At 49.0% G+C, this 17,176-nt stretch overlaps 2 protein-coding genes across 3 annotated transcripts; one reads left to right on the forward strand and one right to left on the reverse strand.

Moving 5' to 3' along the window:
* Positions 1–6,069: 6,069 nt before the first annotated feature.
* MRPL46 (mitochondrial ribosomal protein L46) lies at positions 6,070–8,573 on the reverse strand. Its single transcript, XM_072345807.1, has 4 exons — positions 8,349–8,573; positions 7,899–8,097; positions 7,182–7,355; positions 6,070–6,540 (listed from the first exon to the last, which is right to left on the reverse strand). The coding sequence occupies exons 1-4, from the start codon at positions 8,571–8,573 to the stop codon at positions 6,290–6,292; spliced, it is 849 nt and encodes a 282-aa protein (XP_072201908.1). The 3' UTR covers positions 6,070–6,289.
* Position 8,574: 1 nt separating this feature from the next.
* MRPS11 (mitochondrial ribosomal protein S11) lies at positions 8,575–12,106 on the forward strand. 2 transcript variants are annotated; one of them, XM_072345808.1, is made up of 6 exons: positions 8,575–8,700; positions 8,816–8,920; positions 9,032–9,121; positions 9,665–9,794; positions 11,215–11,280; positions 11,746–12,104. In XM_072345808.1, the coding sequence occupies exons 1-6, from the start codon at positions 8,648–8,650 to the stop codon at positions 11,851–11,853; spliced, it is 552 nt and encodes a 183-aa protein (XP_072201909.1). In that variant the 5' UTR covers positions 8,575–8,647; the 3' UTR covers positions 11,854–12,104. The 2 variants fall into 2 exon arrangements, with proteins under 2 accessions (XP_072201909.1, XP_072201910.1); XM_072345809.1 differs by lacking the exon at positions 11,215–11,280 and having other exon boundaries at positions 11,746–12,106.
* Positions 12,107–17,176: the final 5,070 nt, after the last annotated feature.

Consider the following 17,176-nt stretch of genomic DNA (forward strand, 5'->3'; position numbering starts at 1 on the left):
GCTAAATTGTATAACCGTGACCTATTGTCCCAGAAGGCTTTTTATTCATGTTAAATGGGCACTGAGATTATAACGCTCCTTGGTAGTAGGTGCAGCAGTGTTCTGGAGCAGACAGGGAAGATGGATGGTCCTACTGAAGCTCAGCAAAGAGGGCAAAGCAACTCATGACACCAATACGAGAGCTGAGCAGTGCTGCAGTGTGCCTGGCTTCACGTCCCCTCCACAAAAAGAAAAGAAAACCAACCAAGAAACAACCAAACAGCAGCAGGAGCTGACTGTGCCCTGTGAGAAGGCAGAGCTGTCACCCAGCCTCACCCCCTCCCTATACACAGCTCGTCGGACTTGTCACCTCTATGGTGTCAGAAAAATGAGGACAAGGCTGGCACCGGTGCAAAGGGTGCATGGATGCCACGTCCCCTTGCTCTGACACAGGCAGGGTGGAAGTGGCAGCAAGCTGGCTGCTCCGCTGGTGCCAGATGGTGGATGAGATTAAAAGAATTTGATTTTCAAATAATCCATAAACCTGGCTGAGCTAATGTCATTTCACATGCATTATCTTGTAATCCCAGGGAAGAGAACATTTCAGAGCAAAGAGCCTTATTTTCCCTCCCTGCAAGGACTCTAACAAGCTATAGATAATCCCCTTTTTGTTGGAAGGTGCTTAGGGGAACCTACAACACCCAGCGCGGGGCTGTGGCTGCACAGCTCCATGGCCGGGGGGACAAGCAGCTGCATGGCACTGCAGGGACTGTCTCACCCTTAGCTCCGTAGGGGCAGCAGTTGGCAAAGCCAAAACCCCAGGCGATAAGGAAGGGCGAGGAGGGATTTTTGCCATTCCTGCCCCCTTGTGACACGTGGGAGCCCAGCAGCCCAAAGCATCCTCCATCATCAAACCCAGCTGCCTGATCCTTGCCTCATTTCCCTATCCTAGAGATTCCGCTGAGCCTCCGTAGAACAAAAGCACGACCCTCTGCTGGTCACTGAGACCCTTTGGAGTTCAAGCCACCAGGTTAAGAACTAGGGATTTGTTACTCGAGGTTTAGGTTCCCTATTCTGAAGCAGGTGATTTAAAGGGGGTAGGGATGGGAAGCTCTACAATGGGATTTCCCGGTCACTGTCTGCCATCTAGTGCCCAGCACGGAGATGTTCCACAGACAGCAAGCAGAATGCAACCCCAACCTTGGAGGAACGCCTCTTACACTGGAGCCACGATTTGCACACCGTGCTCCCAGTGCAAGGAGATCCTCACCCTGCTTCTCCCTCTGCACCAAGGAAAGGGTTTGGAAATCAAACAGCCCAAATCCTGGAGGGCTTTATAAGGAAAAAGGCCCAAATCAAGGGGCAGTGACAGCACAGTGCTGCCCTAGAGCACCCAGCACTGAGGACAAGCCTGGGGCACAGGGGGCCTCAGTAGCAGCTTGTAAGCACAGTGCCCAGCTACAGCAAGTTAACTAAATGCAAAACATGCTGCTTTGCAATGTGCTGCTATCCTCAAGGTCATAAAGCTGTTGTCAGCAGCTCCAAACAGAATGGGGCACGCATGCATTGTGTGAGGAATGCCACAGACAGGCCAGGAACAGGGAGTGTGAGGGAAGAGGGCGAGGGAAGAGAGCAGTGACGCTTGTCAGCAACGTGGAGATTGACAAACTACAGGGAAAAAAAAAACAACAGGAAACAAAAATTTAAAGCAGAGCCAAGAGGCACCAACCATTACTCAGATGCTGAAGCTGCTGAAGACACCATTAAAGTTCCCCAACCGGTTCAATCCACAGACAACCCACAACAGCAGGAACATGGCACCAGCAATCACCCCCATTACACCTCACTGCTCTCCTAAAGCTCAGCCAACATTCCCAGCCTGTGCCCTGGGTAATACCACGGCTCAGAGGCAATTGCTGCTTTGTAGAGGCACACATTGGTGTTTGACATAAACAGGCTGCAGCGGTCATTTGGAAAAGCCAGCCTGGGCAGCAGCTCGCAAACATACAGAGCCAGAGTTACTGATTAGCACAGGGCTCCAATTTCCTTCAATGCTTCCAAAAAAGCACTAGGCAGCATTAACGAAAGGATTACTCAGAATTCAAAAGCAAATGGGATTTGTGACCCGTTGTATTAACCAGGGACTGGAGAAAGCTCTACAGAGAGAGAACACTGGTGGCAGGTCACCAAACCAATTATTAAGAGCTCACCGATCACAAAGCTGGATATATACACACATCAAGACAGATTTCTATTTGCCTGCAGAAGCAGGATGCTGACTGGACCACCCTCTCAGCCCAGCATGCTTTTTCTGTATGCCTATTAAACCTGGATTAAACCTGGTTACTTCCCCCAATAATTCACTTCCCCCACAGGTTTAATACAGAGGAATAACATTTGGGAGGGTAAAACCTGAAAGGAAAAATGCAATGGGCATAATTACTTTGATAGATGAGAGAGAGCAGAGAGATGGCATGCAGCATGAGGAGGCAGCAGCTTGACCCTGGCTGCAAACTTTTACCTGTTGAAATCTTGCAAGCTTTGTCTCATTTAATTATGAGATGGAATGGCCACAGAAGCCGTATAAGTGGCCAGCTCTTTCTAACACACTTCTTGCTTCTGGAGGGGGCTTTGATGAGGCCATGATCCCAGTATCCATTGCAAAAAGGCTTTATTGCCTTGCCTGGGTTTTGAAGAAGCTTCATGTTGATGTTGCTGAAAGTCCCTTCATATTTCGATCAAGAAATGCCCTTGTGTCTCCAAGCATTGCCTATGAAGTCCTAAAAAGGGACTGACTGCATAACCCCCACAATCTGTTATGGAAATGTAGCCTCAACAGCGAAGCTGCATCCAGAACAACCTGAGGGGCTTCCTGCTGTCAGCATTTTGTGCTTACCTCACAGATGCCCAGGTTTGCTTTTATTACCCCTTGTCCCTGCAGGAAGGGCCACACAGAGCAGCTTTCCCTGTTCTAACAAGCTCTACGTTGTATTTGGGAGCAATAGCATCTCTCCTCATTCACGTCTTCAGAGAGCAGGAAGCAGTATAGCCTGTGGCTCCAGTGGCCTCTGCTGGCTCTGAATGCATTTATCTTCCAAATATTGAAGTATTTTGGTTGCTTGGAGCCAGACAGGAGGAGAAAAAAAAAGTGAGTTTCCTATTACACGAGAAAGCATGCAGTTCTGAACAGTTTGGTGTTACTGTATCACAAGACATGCAAAGGTGGTTCTGCTTAGAGGCCACCAATTCCCAAAACTCTTGCTGACAGGGCAGGATATCAGCTAAGGAAAGTCTTTTGTAGGGGAAGCGGCAGAAATTTGTTCCTGTGAAGTCGAGAAGTGGTTTTATTAGGACTTGTTATCTCTCCATTGCTGGAGGGGACAGCCAGCATCCAATTTGTCACAAAGAAAACCTTCGCCTCTCTCTTCTAACACGGCGACTGAAGCAATAAGTTTGACGTGGGAATTTTAGGCTGCAATTGATACTTACATTTATTTCTGCTTCTGGAGGTTTTTGCAATGGCCGCTACGCTGCACTGCACCAGGGAAAGGTCCTCCAGATAGATATGCATCTTTCTTCTTTGAGGGCAGAACGATGTGACTTTCAGGTACTGCCCTCGCAAACAGCAGTGCCCTGTGCAGAAAATAGCTTTGAAGAGCAGAAAGTCTCTGCAGTCCGTCAGCACTCTGCAGCTTTCTCCCCCGGGTTGTGCAAGGTAGGAAAGATAACACTCAAACAACGGCCTTGGCTGCTGCAGTACCAATCTCACACCGGACTTCTCAGCTGAGCTCCACGCTGCTGCTCTCAAAGTGAGGAGTCACAGGAGGCCCTTTCCGATACACGGCTCTCTGACACACTTCACAGGAGAGCTCCTCAATTGATCTGACAGTGCCTTGCACTAGAGAGTTACAGCAAGCCTGGCGCCTTTCCTGCCATCCACTGCTGCTGCTTCACATTCTGATGGAGAGAGCTGGTGAGTAGGCAAAGCCAAAGTGAGAAAAACCTTTGAGGCTCTGGGTCCAAACTAACAGGCAAATACTTGCACAGTTCTCTGCCATGTTTGCAGGGTGAGCTTCATGGTTTTTTGCTCATAACTGGCCTTTCAATAACAGTTAAAATAAATCAGCTACCTGACCAAACTTCTGTAGCTCCACAAGGAGTACGAGTGTAAGTTTGGACAGAGTGAAAAGCTAACTCCAGCAATGGCAACAGGAGAACGGTTGGACTAAATGATCTTTTAAGTCCTTTCCAACCTTGTGATTCTATGATAACTTGTAGCCATGGATCTCTGAAAGTAACTGCTGCTGTGATCTGATACAGGACCTTCGGGAGTAGAGAGAACTTACTTCCTGCAGCCTAGAACTTTGCTATTCCACTACCATTGCTGTATTTCCCTTCATGTTACAGCATTACACTTAGTTATAATGTGAGCCTGGCACTGGTTAGACTTCACAGGGAATCTGCCTTCTTTGGTGGCAGGGAGAGGAAGGAAATGGGTATCATTAATCATCTGGAAAATGTTTGGCTTCCAGAGGTGGAGCTGGCAATTGTTATATATATATTTCATCAATCCTTTAGGAGCTGCAGACCTCAAATTAAAGCTGTTCTTAATCACCCCACAAGCCATTGGAGCTGGGAGTAGCTCAGTAGCCTTGTTCACTAATGCTGGGCAGCTGAGAGCTGCAGACTTGTCATAAGCTATAAAAATAACTTGGTTTCTTGAAACAGCCTTACAGAACTGACAAAGGAGGCTGTTTGCAGTGGAGAGCATTTACAAAGAGAAGGTAAATGAGAAGCAGAAAACACGCCTGCAAAACTGCAGACTTTTTGGCCACTGGCTGGAGGTCAGCACTGTCAAAGGAGAGACTTCTACCTTCTCTGAGACTTAAAGCCCCTGTGGAGGGGTGAGGTGAGTCCTCCCCTTCAGGCTGCACCCCTGGGGCAATGGATGCAGGTAGCCTTGGGTTCTGCTGACCCCATTTCAAGCTATTGCTAGCTCTGTAGCATGCCATACCCTCAAACACAGCAGCCATAAATGCAAGAACAAAGGGAAAAAACAATCTGCTCACCTTTGGAAGGCCTCAGGTACACAGGGATCTCCAGCAAGATACCTTTGCTTCCACTACCAACCCTTAAATGAGGTCTGGGAAGGGGTAGATCCTGGCTCCACCCCTTCTGGTTACTCAGATGTTTTGTGTTGCATTGCATTGCATGCACCTGAACTTCCCTGGGTTGCCCCTTCCCACCACGTGCTCAATCACTGTTTCAAGCTGTGAGTAAGCATTTCTGCTACATTAACAGTAGCACAACCAGAAAAAAACACTTCAAGAAACAGAACCAGCCCCAGAGAGATGAGACTGAGCCATATAAGCACAGGATAGTCCTTCTAATAAAGAAATTGAAGGAATAGGTTCAGGCTACCTGAGACAGACTCAGCTGGGCTAGGTTAGCAGTGCTGGCCTAGTATGCTAGGAATCAAAGCTACCTTTGAGGCTGCTCACAGGAAGTAGGAACAGTAGAGCTGCCTTCCCTTTATGGGAACTTACACCCATGGGTGACACTGTAAGGAAATCTTTGCAAGCAGGGACAATGAACTGCTTACCTCTGGAGAAGTTAAAGAGTTCCACAGCATCTCACAAGCAGCCTGGCCACCGTGTCCAGAAAGATCAAAGTGTTGCTGGAAACACTGGTGGAGCTACCTCAAGCCTGCAAAGCTAATCCTTGGATAAGCAACTGACTGCTGCTCTGCTGCAGAGAACAACGTGACAACCCTAAGGAAAACTACAGTTTCAGAGGCTGGAATGATGCCAAAGAAAATCACTCCCCTGTCAGATCTCCCATTATCTAGCTGGCTAATCCCCCTCTTACACCTAAGAACATCATCTTCCAGCTGGAAACAAATATAACTATCCAGCACTGCTCTTAGTAATGAGTGGTTGTCAGAGACAAGCATTAGTCATTGCTTAGGAGAAACCATTTGAGCTCCAGACCATGACATGAGCCTGGATACCACAGCCCCAATGGAACCACATGCTTGGGAGAGGAACTGATCATTAACACACGTTTCCAGAAAAGGTGGAGAAGGATTCAACAAGAGCAAAGAACTCCCTGAGGAGAGCTTCACTTGGGAGTACAAAGGTTTAATATTTATTTAATACAGGCCTGGTGAAGGGAACTGGGAAATAAGGCAGTTTATCCTCCAGAGTCCTGCTTAACATCCCATTCACACAGACCATGCAAAGCAGCAGCTGTGCTCCTCCCCAGAGTCACATTCCACATCTTCCCCATCTGCCTGAGCACAGCCTATCACTTATAAGTCCAGAAGGAATCGATTGACTTTTTTCAGGTATTCCGACTTCAAGTAATCTCCCAGCTCATCCTTTGTAACCCACAGATAATCTTTCTTCAGCTCTGCCTGAGACAAATCACTGCTTTGGAGGAAGGCTTTGTAGAAGAACACTTTGGCTCCCACGTTATCCTCAGTCCTGATGGCCCTGGGGAATTTATACTTGTAAATCCCATATGGTGCATTCCCCAGGATTTTGGCTTGAATGTGATCGCCTGCAAGACCCCAGCAAAGAAAACAGAAAGCAAAACATAAGAACACAGAGCAATAGTAACTGCACTTTCATAGTAACAGACACACAACATATGACTTTATATCTGGTTCAGACTGTTCTGTTTTCTTAGCAGAAATACTGCCAATTTTAAGTCTTCTCTCATTGTCTGAAACTCAGCAAGTCCTTGCAAAACAAGGGAGAGAGCATCACACTCTGCCAACACGCACCAAAAAGCAAGGAAATGCAGGTTTGCTAACACCCATCTGCCACAAGAGCTGATACAGGGCAACAAGAGCAAAAGAGAAGCTGTACACTTGGAGCAACCATTCAGGGAACATCCAGTGATACTCAAACATCAGACTGTAAGAGCTTGGCACTGCAGCTGCTGGCAGCCAAAAATCCCAGCCCCCAACCTGCTGGCCTCGTCAGCCCCTCACACTGCAGTGCAGCTGAGCACAGGATCACAGCTCTTGCCAGAAACCCCATCACACTAAGTATATCTCTATGCCGTGAAACACATCTTCCCAACAGATGGGAGGCGATTTTGCTACAGATGGTGAATATCCCTCAGGTAGGGCAAGGGATAAAAAAAGACAACTAGGACAAAGAGGAGCAAGAGACAGCACACAGCAGACTACATACCTAAAAACGTAGCCATGACTCGCTCAACTGTGCTTCTCAGAGTCTCTCCAGGCTGCCATTCCGCTTGAGGCAGGAGCCACAGCTCCTGGTTACCAATTTTCTGTTTCACCAGCAACATCAGGTTACTGTCCAGCTTTCTATTCAATGATGTTCGATCGTTTTTTTTATCAGCATCTGCCAAAAAACAACACACACTGGAAATAAAGTCTCTAAGCCACAGTGGAATCACTACAGCTCATCACTTATCTTTCATCCTTCCAACAACACAGATATCTGATATTCAAGAATCTAGCCAGAATTGCTCTCAGACACCCTGAATGCCAATAAAGGATTCAGAAAAATACTACAGCCTGAGCACACTCTACCTAGTCCATTTTCAAGGGAATTTGTGGCAAGAAGCTTGGATCTCCAGCTTGAAGGAAATCAGTAAGAGCAATAGGCAAGCATGGGAACCAAGGTTTCTCTTATGTGGAAACATTCACCATTTTACCCACTTTGCTCTCATAAAGTTGTGTGAACACACCTATCTTCACAACACTGTCAGACGACTCATTTCTCATGAGCTGACCACGCTGCCACAGCATCAAGATTAAACAATAAACAACAGCAACTACTCAAGAAACGCCTTCCTCCATCAAACAGCCCTCAACTGTGCCTGGCACAGGACTGCAGTGTTTCCCCATCAGGGTGAAGAGTGAACAACGCTTCTATAGGTACCTGTAACCCGCGGGGCCGGGCTGAACTGCAGCAGTTTCTGTTCCCACTTCTCCTCCAAGTCCTGAGCCATAACGACCGTTCTGCCCAGCCCTTCGTCATCATCATCATCGTGCAAGCTTTCCTTCCTCCTTCTGAGCCGCTCCTCCTCCTCCAGCTTGCGGATCTCGTGGTCGGAGTAGTGGCTTTTCTCCAGCTCTATCTGTAAGGGCATCATCATAAAGACCACTCAGGCACCGGCGCCATCAGAAAGTCATGACGGTTGTTAAAGACCTGAAGATCACCCAGACCACAGTGCCGCATCTCATTGATGTCATTGAACGCCCCCAGAGCTGGTGTCTGCTTGCAACGAGAGACCCCAAATTGAACGCAAGACTCGAGGTGCCTCCAACGGATCCCCCCACAACCCCCAGCTCCGAGGCGGCCATTTTCCCCCGGGCAGCACCCCGTTACCTGCTCCATGAGGGCCGCCATCTCCTCTTCCTCCTTCCGGAGGGGCTGCGTGATGCGGGGCAGCCTCAGCAGGCACAGGGCCCCGAAGAGCTTCCACGGCCGTGGAGCAGCAGCAGGAGCAGGAGGAGCGGTGCTCAGCCTCCGTCCGCACCCCACAACCCACCACAGGCGCGCCGCCATCGCGCTCCGGCCGAAGATACAGAGCCCCGAGCTGGGCGCCGCCATCTTTCCTCCGAGATCCCGTCGTGCCTTGCGCGGAGAGCGGCTCCGCGGGACGCCGGTCGCGGGACGGGGCCGCCATGCAGGCCGTGCTTACGGTCGCTTGGCAACGGCTGCGCGGCGCGGCCTGCGGGTGAGCGGAGGGGAGAATGTCGGTATCCGGGGCTCCGCGGTGCCCGGTGGGCTCGGGGTGCGCTCCGAGCGCTGCTCACGCCTTCACTTCCCCACGCTTCCCGTTCTTCCCGCAGCGCTGGCCTAGGCCGCGGCCTGCACGCAGGCGTGTGGAGGCTGCAGGAGTTGGCGGAGAAAGGGGCCGAGAAGGGGGCGGAGAGCTTGAGCGGCACCGACTTGAGGTGAGCGGGCCGGCCTCGGCCTCAGACGGGGCTCCTGGCATCGTCGGGTCCCTTCTTTCCTAACCCAGATGGAAAGAAGCGGTGTCTGATAACTGTTGTCTTGCTTCTCAGCCCCTTAATCCTGCAGAGGAACTCCATGAGGTGGGATGGAAAGACCTATGAAGAGATCCCGATAGCTCACATCAAAGCCACATACAACAAGTGAGCAGACAGCTTCTCCCATTCTGCGGGCTCACAGTGCACTATAAGCTTTGCATTTCAAATGAAAAACCCTTGGGAAGTTCGTGACACAGATTGTAAACCTGAGCTGCCCACAGAGCTGTGGGTGCCCCATCCTTGGAGGGGCTCAGGACCAGGTTGGATGGGCCCTGGGTAGCCTGAGCTGATGGAGGCACCCAGCCACAGCAGAGGAATGGGGCTGGGTGGGCTTTTAGATCCTTTCCAACCCAAACCATTCTGTGATTCTGTGATTCTGTGAATAGGAGTGGTTAAAATGCCCACAGTGAGAAGGTGTGTGAAAGGGTTAGCTGGTATCTTTGGGACAGCGAGTAGGAACGGGTTGTCCCTAAAAGCTCTACCATCTCGGATACTCCCACCATATCCCCAAAGTTCACTGCTGGGTGGTCCATGTGAGTCGAACTGACGTGCCCTGAAAGAGGCTTTGAGAAGTTATGTGGCAGAGCCATGCATTATGAGAGGAAAATCCTCTTCAAGCTTCTTTCTTTTGCCCCTCTCTTGCTGTAGTACCCACATCCAAGTGGTCAGCTTTGACAACAGGCCGTTTGCCCGCACATCCTGTGGCACTGAAGGCTTCCAGAATGCCAAGAAGGGAACTGCCATTGCGGCACAGACAGCTGGCATAGCGGCAGCAGTGGTGAGTCTACACTGGCTACTGTCACTCCTTCATCCCCCCTTGCTACCTGGGTCCATTGGGGACAAGTGCAGAAGCTTCATTGATCTTCAGGAGAATAGAGCAGAGCAAAGACATTTTGCTTCTTGTTCGTGTTGCTGTCCCTTGTTCATGAGCAGCACTGCAGACCTCTGCTCATTAACACTCAAGCAGCACGCTACCATTTGCTGACAGCAAGCATCTTCACACTGGCAAAGTGTGTTTGAAACATCAGTTAAAAATGCTCAGAAAGTGAGATTCTCTGTGCAAGCTGTGACTGTGACTTGTAGCCTATCAATCATTTCCTAGCTCCAGTTTCATAGCTCTTTCACTGAAAGGGAACATACCTCAGCCATTGTGGAAATATAAGCCCCTGAATCAGCAACAGTTTAATTTTGTGCTGTAAGGGACTGAGAAGTGACCACAATTACTGGCTGAATGTTTTATATCTGTTCTCTGCCAGAGGAGAAATGAGCTGCTGCCAGCAGTTTCAGTCAGAGAAGGTGATGTTCATGCAGATGTAATTTCCAGATGCATGCAGTTTAATGTAAAAAAAGCCTATGTAGATGTCCAGGTGACAGGAAAAAATGAGGCTGACTGTGTTACGGTTCTCATCACAGCAAAATAAGGCAAGGTTAAACTGAAAATCCTCATCCTAAACTATGTGGAACTTTTCATGTCAGAGGTGTTCTGTGCTACTGATGGCCAGCAGCTTATTATGGTTGATTTGGGGGAATATAAGAACGCTTTCACTATTAATCTTTGCTCATTGAAGCCTCATAAAAAGCTGCATAACTGTGATTGGCCAGATTCCTATTCCTGTTAAAGTTTGTAGTAGATGAATCACACCCCAACACAGAAACTGAGACCCAGTTGAGAAACTGAGAGCTCCACTTGGTGGCAGCACTGCTCTACTTTACAGCAGGTGTTTTCCATCTTCAATTTGCACCCCCTAGAATTTTTACACTGTCGCTGAGGACTCCTGCACAGTGAATATAAAGCTTGACTGCTCTTCTCATTTACCCTCTAGAAGGGATCCACTGATCACAAGATAAAAGTCAAAAACAGCTTTGAGTTACTCCTTGTTAGTCAGGTATCCACGGATACGTCGTTTTCTGTCCTGTCTTTAGGTCATGGATAGTTTGATCTCAAACACTTTCTCTGTATGCAGAGTTGACAGCTTAGCACAAGTTTCCTTCAAACTGCCACTGTTTATCCAGGGCTCCTTTTCTGCTGCCACTTGGTTCTGTGCACTAATCACCAGCTTTCTCCTCCGTATCCATTACCACCTACTTTTTATTTTTCCTTAAAGAATACTATGAAAGAAGGTCAGGAGGGATTGAAGGGGAGGCAGAACAGCAGCAGATTGGTCAAAGAGAATATTAACCAGTTCTTCCTTTCTCAGAAAGCACGTGGGAAGGGTGTGCTGCACGTACGAGTCATGGTGAAAGGACTGGGGCCAGGACGCAAAGTAGGTGTCCATTTCCATTCATGTTTTTTTTTCCTTTCTCAGACATAATCTACATTGTGGTGCTGGTGTTCTTTTAAATTGAGGCTGGTCTCATGACGGTACGGATTAACTTGATTTATGTTTCTGAAGGTGATACGAAGAAATTCATCACTGAAATGGCGAGCAAAGAAAACGTAGAATAATACAAATTTCAGAATAATTCCCTTTGGAGACAGAACAAAAGCTGTATTTGTTTTCTTGCCGTTTAAGCACCAAAGCTGATGGGAATTCTGATGAAAGGAATGGAGAGAGAGGTTTAAAATGGTCCTTCTGATATTAATACTTCAAGATAATTCCAAAGCAGAACGATTGAACTACGTTGATCTTCAGACAGGGGACCAATCTGTTCACCCCTCAGCTTTCTCCCTTTTCTGCTCTGCAATGTATTGATAACAGTATATCATCTGCTGTCTTGCTCTGTTCCAGGCTGCCATCAAGGGGCTGACTATGGGAGGTTTGGAGGTCATCTCCATCACCGACAACACCCCGGTTCCACACAACGGTTGCCGCCCACGGAAAGCCAGGAGGATGTGAGAAGGGAATGGAAGAGACGCTGCATTCAATATTAGCTCATATAACAGGGACCGGGTTGTGTCACATCCTCCCTGGAATGTTTTGAGGAGAGAAGGTTTAAGAAGACCATCCTGGGCCTTAGAAGCCCCAGCAGTAGAAGAAACTGGTGGTAAAAGCAGGAATACATGTAATCCCTTATTGGGAAGCCTCTTGTGTGTAAAGTTTGTTGATTAAAATGTTGGTCTTTTTGACAGTCATTCCTGCTGTGTTTCTAGAAGTATTTTGGGTTATTATTGCCTCTCAGCTGCTCTCTTCCTCTTTCCACAGTATGTGGCTCTTGTCTAGCCCTCAGTGCTATTACTGTTCTTGTTAGGTAGAAGGGGGAGCATTAGGTATGTACTGAATCAGATCTTCCAGTCTTCTGTAGTAAACAACTGCATGGGGTCACTTCATCTTCCTCCTGTCTTTCTCTCACTGCACACATTTGGAAACTAGACATGGGGTAACACTTTTCCACCTGGCTTGCAGAGCTTATTGTGGTGTGCGTGAAGCGACTCTCACCGTTCGCACAGCATGGAGCACCACAGTCAGATTCCATTACTGTCAAAGGTCTGCTGTGGTGCTTTGCTGCACTCACGCTGTAGCCAGCCTGTCAGCGCTGCTGGCAAATGGAAAATGCCAGTCCTTCGAAGGAGCTGGGATGGTGCCAGTTTTGCTGCTTGCAGTCCCTTTGGTTCTGCCTCGTGTACCACAAACTGGATTTGCTGGAGCTCCTGGGGTAGGCGAGCAGGGGGTTAGTAGGCCTGAGAACAACAGAATGCTGCCAAGAAGATTTAAAGCATTTACATCTTGAACTGTGCTTCTGTATATCCACAGGCAGCACGGGCTTGTCATGGATTTGTGATGTATTATTGCTGCCCTACCTCCATCCAGAGAGAATTGCAGCCAAACAAATACGTCTGAGACTCTTTGGAACGTTAACCGAGGAAAGTAACAGCAGTAACTGACTATAGGCTTGATCTCCTGGATGGCAAAAACACATTGCTTAGCATAGGGCAGCTCCTTGAAATCCATACTGCCAGAGAATCGTTCCTTTGCTATATACAGCATAGGCTGGGCAAACATTTCACTTGTAAACAGTGTATTTTGGTGCAGCCAGCAGTCTTATCACAAACCCAGAATCTTCCTTTCTATTATTTCTCTTTGTCGTTCCTCCTTCGTTTCTTAAATTGCATAATTAACTATTCTCTTCCTCTTTGGAGAAAGGGTACCATGGCAACAAGGCAGCGAACCTCCTTCATGGGGCTGAATGGCATACAGCAGGTTTTGAAAGAAATCAGTCTGCTCAGAAGAGCCTGTTGAGTTGCATTTGACAGAAGAGAATAAAATAAGATCCAGATGAATCCCTTCCCTTACTCCAACTGTCTGAATTTGAATAGAGGAGAAGTTATCTCGAAGGGAAGTTCCTTGAGCTGTCTCAGATTTGACAGCAAGGAAGAGAGGTTCTTCACAGATGTCTGACAGACTAGAAGAGCTTCCCCATTGCTCCAGAAACATGGCTGAGCTTCTAGTGACTCCATATTACTCTTTTTAAGGAGAAGATACAATGAACCACAAAGATGAACCCTGGGCAGCTAGCTGGCAAAGGCAGCCATGAGCAGTGGTGTGCCTTGCAGCACTGCTTTCTGCAGAGCACCGTGACTAGCCCTGACAAAGGAGGAGCACCAGTCAGTGCTGGCAGGCTTGTCAGTGATACACTGCATAGCACACACGGAGAAAACCAAACGCTACCATTCTGTACCACCGGCTGCTTGTTGCATCAATGCAGCAGAAATGCCCACGTTAGATAAATACAAATGGGTTGAAAAGCGAAATTACAGAAAGATCCGTGGTCTTTCTGAAACGCAAGGAAGAGCAGGCGGATGACTTGAGAGTCAAATAGCAACTACAGTAAATCTCACGGAGCACCCCCTAAGCTGTGCCCTACTAAATGCTTGGGCTGAGCTGTTTATTTCACAGCAAATCCCAGGCAGCTGTCAGTGATATGGGAGAGCACAACTACACAAAGCAAGCCCTCCCTCCTCGTGCAAGGGCTCAGTCGCACACACTGTACTGTGAAAGAACTCTTAAAGCCCTCTATTGTGGTTCCTCTAGCAGGGAATTAATAGACACCAATAGCACTTAATGATTTCCTTACCCTTCAGATGAAACTATTAATTGAAGGCCTAGTTTTAGTCAACCACTGGTATTTACCAGTCTTAATTGCTTTTCTTGGTGCCTGGGTAGAATACCATTTTCTACTGGATCGCATTCCTCCTGAGCAGCAATTACTTGAGTAGTATGACCACAGCATTAGCACCATCATTAGGGTCACATCCTTCCCCTTTGGGCTTTCCCGTTGCCTTGGGACACTTTTTTCTCTCTACTCCCTCCTCTTCCTGCTCATCTTTGATTCCCTACTCTCAGAAAAAGCTATCGCGGCCTTTCCTGGGTATTGCCCTCCATTTTAAAATACCACGTGTACCTTCCTCCATCACACAGGGGGTGAAACACAAAACAGTCTTCTGACTTAGAACACTACCTCAGGTCTGTTTCCCCATTAATGAGTGCCTTGGGGAGACAGCCTAACCCAGTTACTCTTCCCTTGGCCAGGGCTGACACCTGGTGGCTTGAAAAAAATAGCCCCAGACTTATCTCTAATAGCATATTACTGTGCAAAGAGGAATTATTTCCCTCGCCCCTACAACGGGGACTTTCTACCTAGAGTGCAGCTTTATTTGCTGAATTGGTGATTTACTATTTCCTATGCGAGCATCTCAGTGGCAGGAGTCAGGCAGCCAATTTCGATCCCTTTGTGAGATTCAATTAAACCATTAATTAAGTGATGTCAGTGTCCTTTAACAGCTGACTGTATACACAAGCAAGGAGAAGGGGACAGACCCCGCGGTGCTAATAAACTGTCGCAGCAGGGGTGGCTTACTGCAGCCCAGCTGCAGCTGTCAGGGACATCTGTGCAGGTTTTGCCTGCTTTCCCTATGGTGCAGGAATACCTGGCTCGAACTCAGCACGAAGCAGGGCTCTGACTAGGTGTTTATAACCCCAACGTGCCCCTCAGGAGCCTTTGAGAAGTTGCAGTTCAAGTCGGGTTATGTTTTGCACTCAGACTTTCAAGATAATCAGGGATGTGCAAAGCTGCTGCCTTCCCAACCTGTGTCCCTGCACAGCCTCTCCTCCCCACAGCTGCCCCTCAGTCCCAGCCCCGACCTCTCAGCCCAAAAAGAGATCAAGGGCCCTCAGATTGTTTTTCTGCTTTCGCGTTGTTCTCCTCTCCCCTCAAGAGGCATTAATAGGTACTCAACAGCAGCCGGAACGGCTCAGAGGTTTTACTAATGAACTGCCTAATAGCATCCAAGTCCCTGGGCTCACGATGGAGCAGGGCTGCAGGGTCCTCTTTGGAAGATGCAGCCTCACTGTATTTCCTTTTCTTGAAACCACTCACGCCTTCTCTGCCTTGCTCTCCCCTTCTGCAACTGCCACTTTGCAGGGTCCTTTTGTTCCCTTGGAGCTCACAGCTACGCCCCACAGCTAGGAGCAGGAATGTGCACGGGTCTGGGACCTGGAGGGGAGCCCCAAAAGCCACTGCTTGGGGAGCAGTTCATAGTTTGCTAGAGAAACTGAAAGGAGGAAAAAGCGTTGGGTGCAAGGGGTTGAGAGCTAAACAAGGGTCTGTGGGCAGTGAAAAGGTGGGGAAGGAAAGAAGGAACGGGGAGACAAAAATGCAGAAAGAGAAAATAAAACATGAAAAACTTCCCCAAGATCTCCCAGCTCAGGAAGCAGCAAAGATGAGGAGCTTGGAGGAAGATAAGAAGACGGGCACTGCAAAATCTATCCCCTGTGCCACACCACTTCGTGGCTCATTTTGCAAAAAGTCAAGCTAACATCCACTGTGCCTCATAACTACATCGCTACCTGTTCCAGCATTCAGCCCGTTCCCTCTGCTTGCTTCTGTGTGCAGGAGCAGACCGGGCTTCCCACTACACATAGGTAACAAAACGCAGGGTCAGGCAGGAGAAAGACTTACGTTCACCCCCAGTCTCTCAGCAGCAGCCCCCAAGCTGAAGTGGTGAAATATGGCTCTCATCTCTCCATCCAGCAGCCCACAGGCAAACAACTCGCGCTCCTAATAGCCAGCAATGGCCCCCACGCTGCCCCTTGCAGATACCTGGCTGCTGCCTTTCATTTTGCTCCTGCCGCATCCACGGCACAAGTACATTTTCCAATTTCCTGAGCTGTCAGAACCAACCACTACCAAACACCACAAGAAAACAGGGAGAGCCGGGCAGCCCCCTGGGCTCCTTGTGAAGAACACAGCAGGAAAGCAGCCTGCTTCAGCACCAGGAGATGCTGTGAGACAATCTGCCCATAGACGGACATGTTGGACAAAGCTGCTCCTTTGGTGGAAATCCCTGCAAGAGGGTGGGCTCGCAGCCAGGAGCCGGTGTGAAACTGGGACGAAGCCAGGTGGGTGCAAACAGCCCCGCAGCAGAGCTGCTCTCCCAGCCCTTATCAGAGCTCTCCTGGGATGGAGCTGGCGTGGGCAGGGCCACTGTTGGGGGATAAGGGGTGAGAGGGAGGAAGGGAGAGATTAGCTCTGACCTTGCTGCCCAGAGCCAGCCGGGCTGTGGCATTGCACTGCCCTATGTTACAGGAGACCTTGTTTGGCTGCCAGCTTCCCCCTCTGCTTACAGAGAGGGATTTTGCTGGCATTAAGGACTCTCAGCCAGGGCTGAAACAGTGACTTAACTACATGGCCCGTGGTTATCAGCACAGCTCATCTGGGCCTCACCCTGACCTCAGGACTAGGGGAGAAATAAAATAAAATAGGGCAGAAGCAACAAAAGTCATCTTTACGGCAAGGGCAGTTCCAGAGCTTAAGGAGAGATCTCCATTGCCGCACAGCACTGCGATTTGGGCTGGGATCACACAGCAGGGCCCCTCTCCCCTCCAAACTTCCCACTTGAACCATTTTCCCCCCGACTCGCTGCATGGTGCAGCAAGGCCGTTTCCATGCGGATGGCTGCTTCTCCCTGTTGCCATGACGACGGCGCTGGTGCCAGAGGGCCGGAGGCGGAGGGCGAGCGCCATATCTCCCAGTGCAGGTGGAGGGTACATCTAATCCGGCCCCACGCCATTCTGAGCCTATGAGGAGCTATCAAATGGCCAGCAGGAAGGTGCTGGGTGGACACATGGGCCCGCTGCTCTTCTTAACACCCTCAGTCACATCACAGTGCCTCCGATGTGGCTTCCCATGGAGTGCTCTCCCTTCACGCCCCATAGTCGCTGA

This window comes from Excalfactoria chinensis, chromosome 10 (genome assembly GCF_039878825.1).
Source record: "Excalfactoria chinensis isolate bCotChi1 chromosome 10, bCotChi1.hap2, whole genome shotgun sequence".
NCBI lineage: Eukaryota > Metazoa > Chordata > Aves > Galliformes > Phasianidae > Excalfactoria > Excalfactoria chinensis.

Excerpts from the sequence above, each read along its gene's own strand:
- MRPL46 (XM_072345807.1), bottom strand. The coding sequence starts at position 8,573 with ATGGCGGCGCCCAGCTCGGGGCTCTGTATCTTCGGCCGGAGCGCGATG. Across the intron at positions 7,356-7,898 it reads CCCGGCCCCGCGGGTTACAG|ATGCTGATAAAAAAAACGAT; the intron begins GTACCTATAGAA and ends GTTTTTTGGCAG. Across the intron at positions 6,541-7,181 it reads AGTCATGGCTACGTTTTTAG|GCGATCACATTCAAGCCAAA; the intron begins GTATGTAGTCTG and ends GGGGTCTTGCAG.
- MRPS11 (XM_072345808.1), top strand. The coding sequence starts at position 8,648 with ATGCAGGCCGTGCTTACGGTCGCTTGGCAACGGCTGCGCGGCGCGGCC. Across the intron at positions 9,795-11,214 it reads CTGGCATAGCGGCAGCAGTG|AAAGCACGTGGGAAGGGTGT; the intron begins GTGAGTCTACAC and ends TTCCTTTCTCAG. Across the intron at positions 11,281-11,745 it reads GACTGGGGCCAGGACGCAAA|GCTGCCATCAAGGGGCTGAC; the intron begins GTAGGTGTCCAT and ends GCTCTGTTCCAG.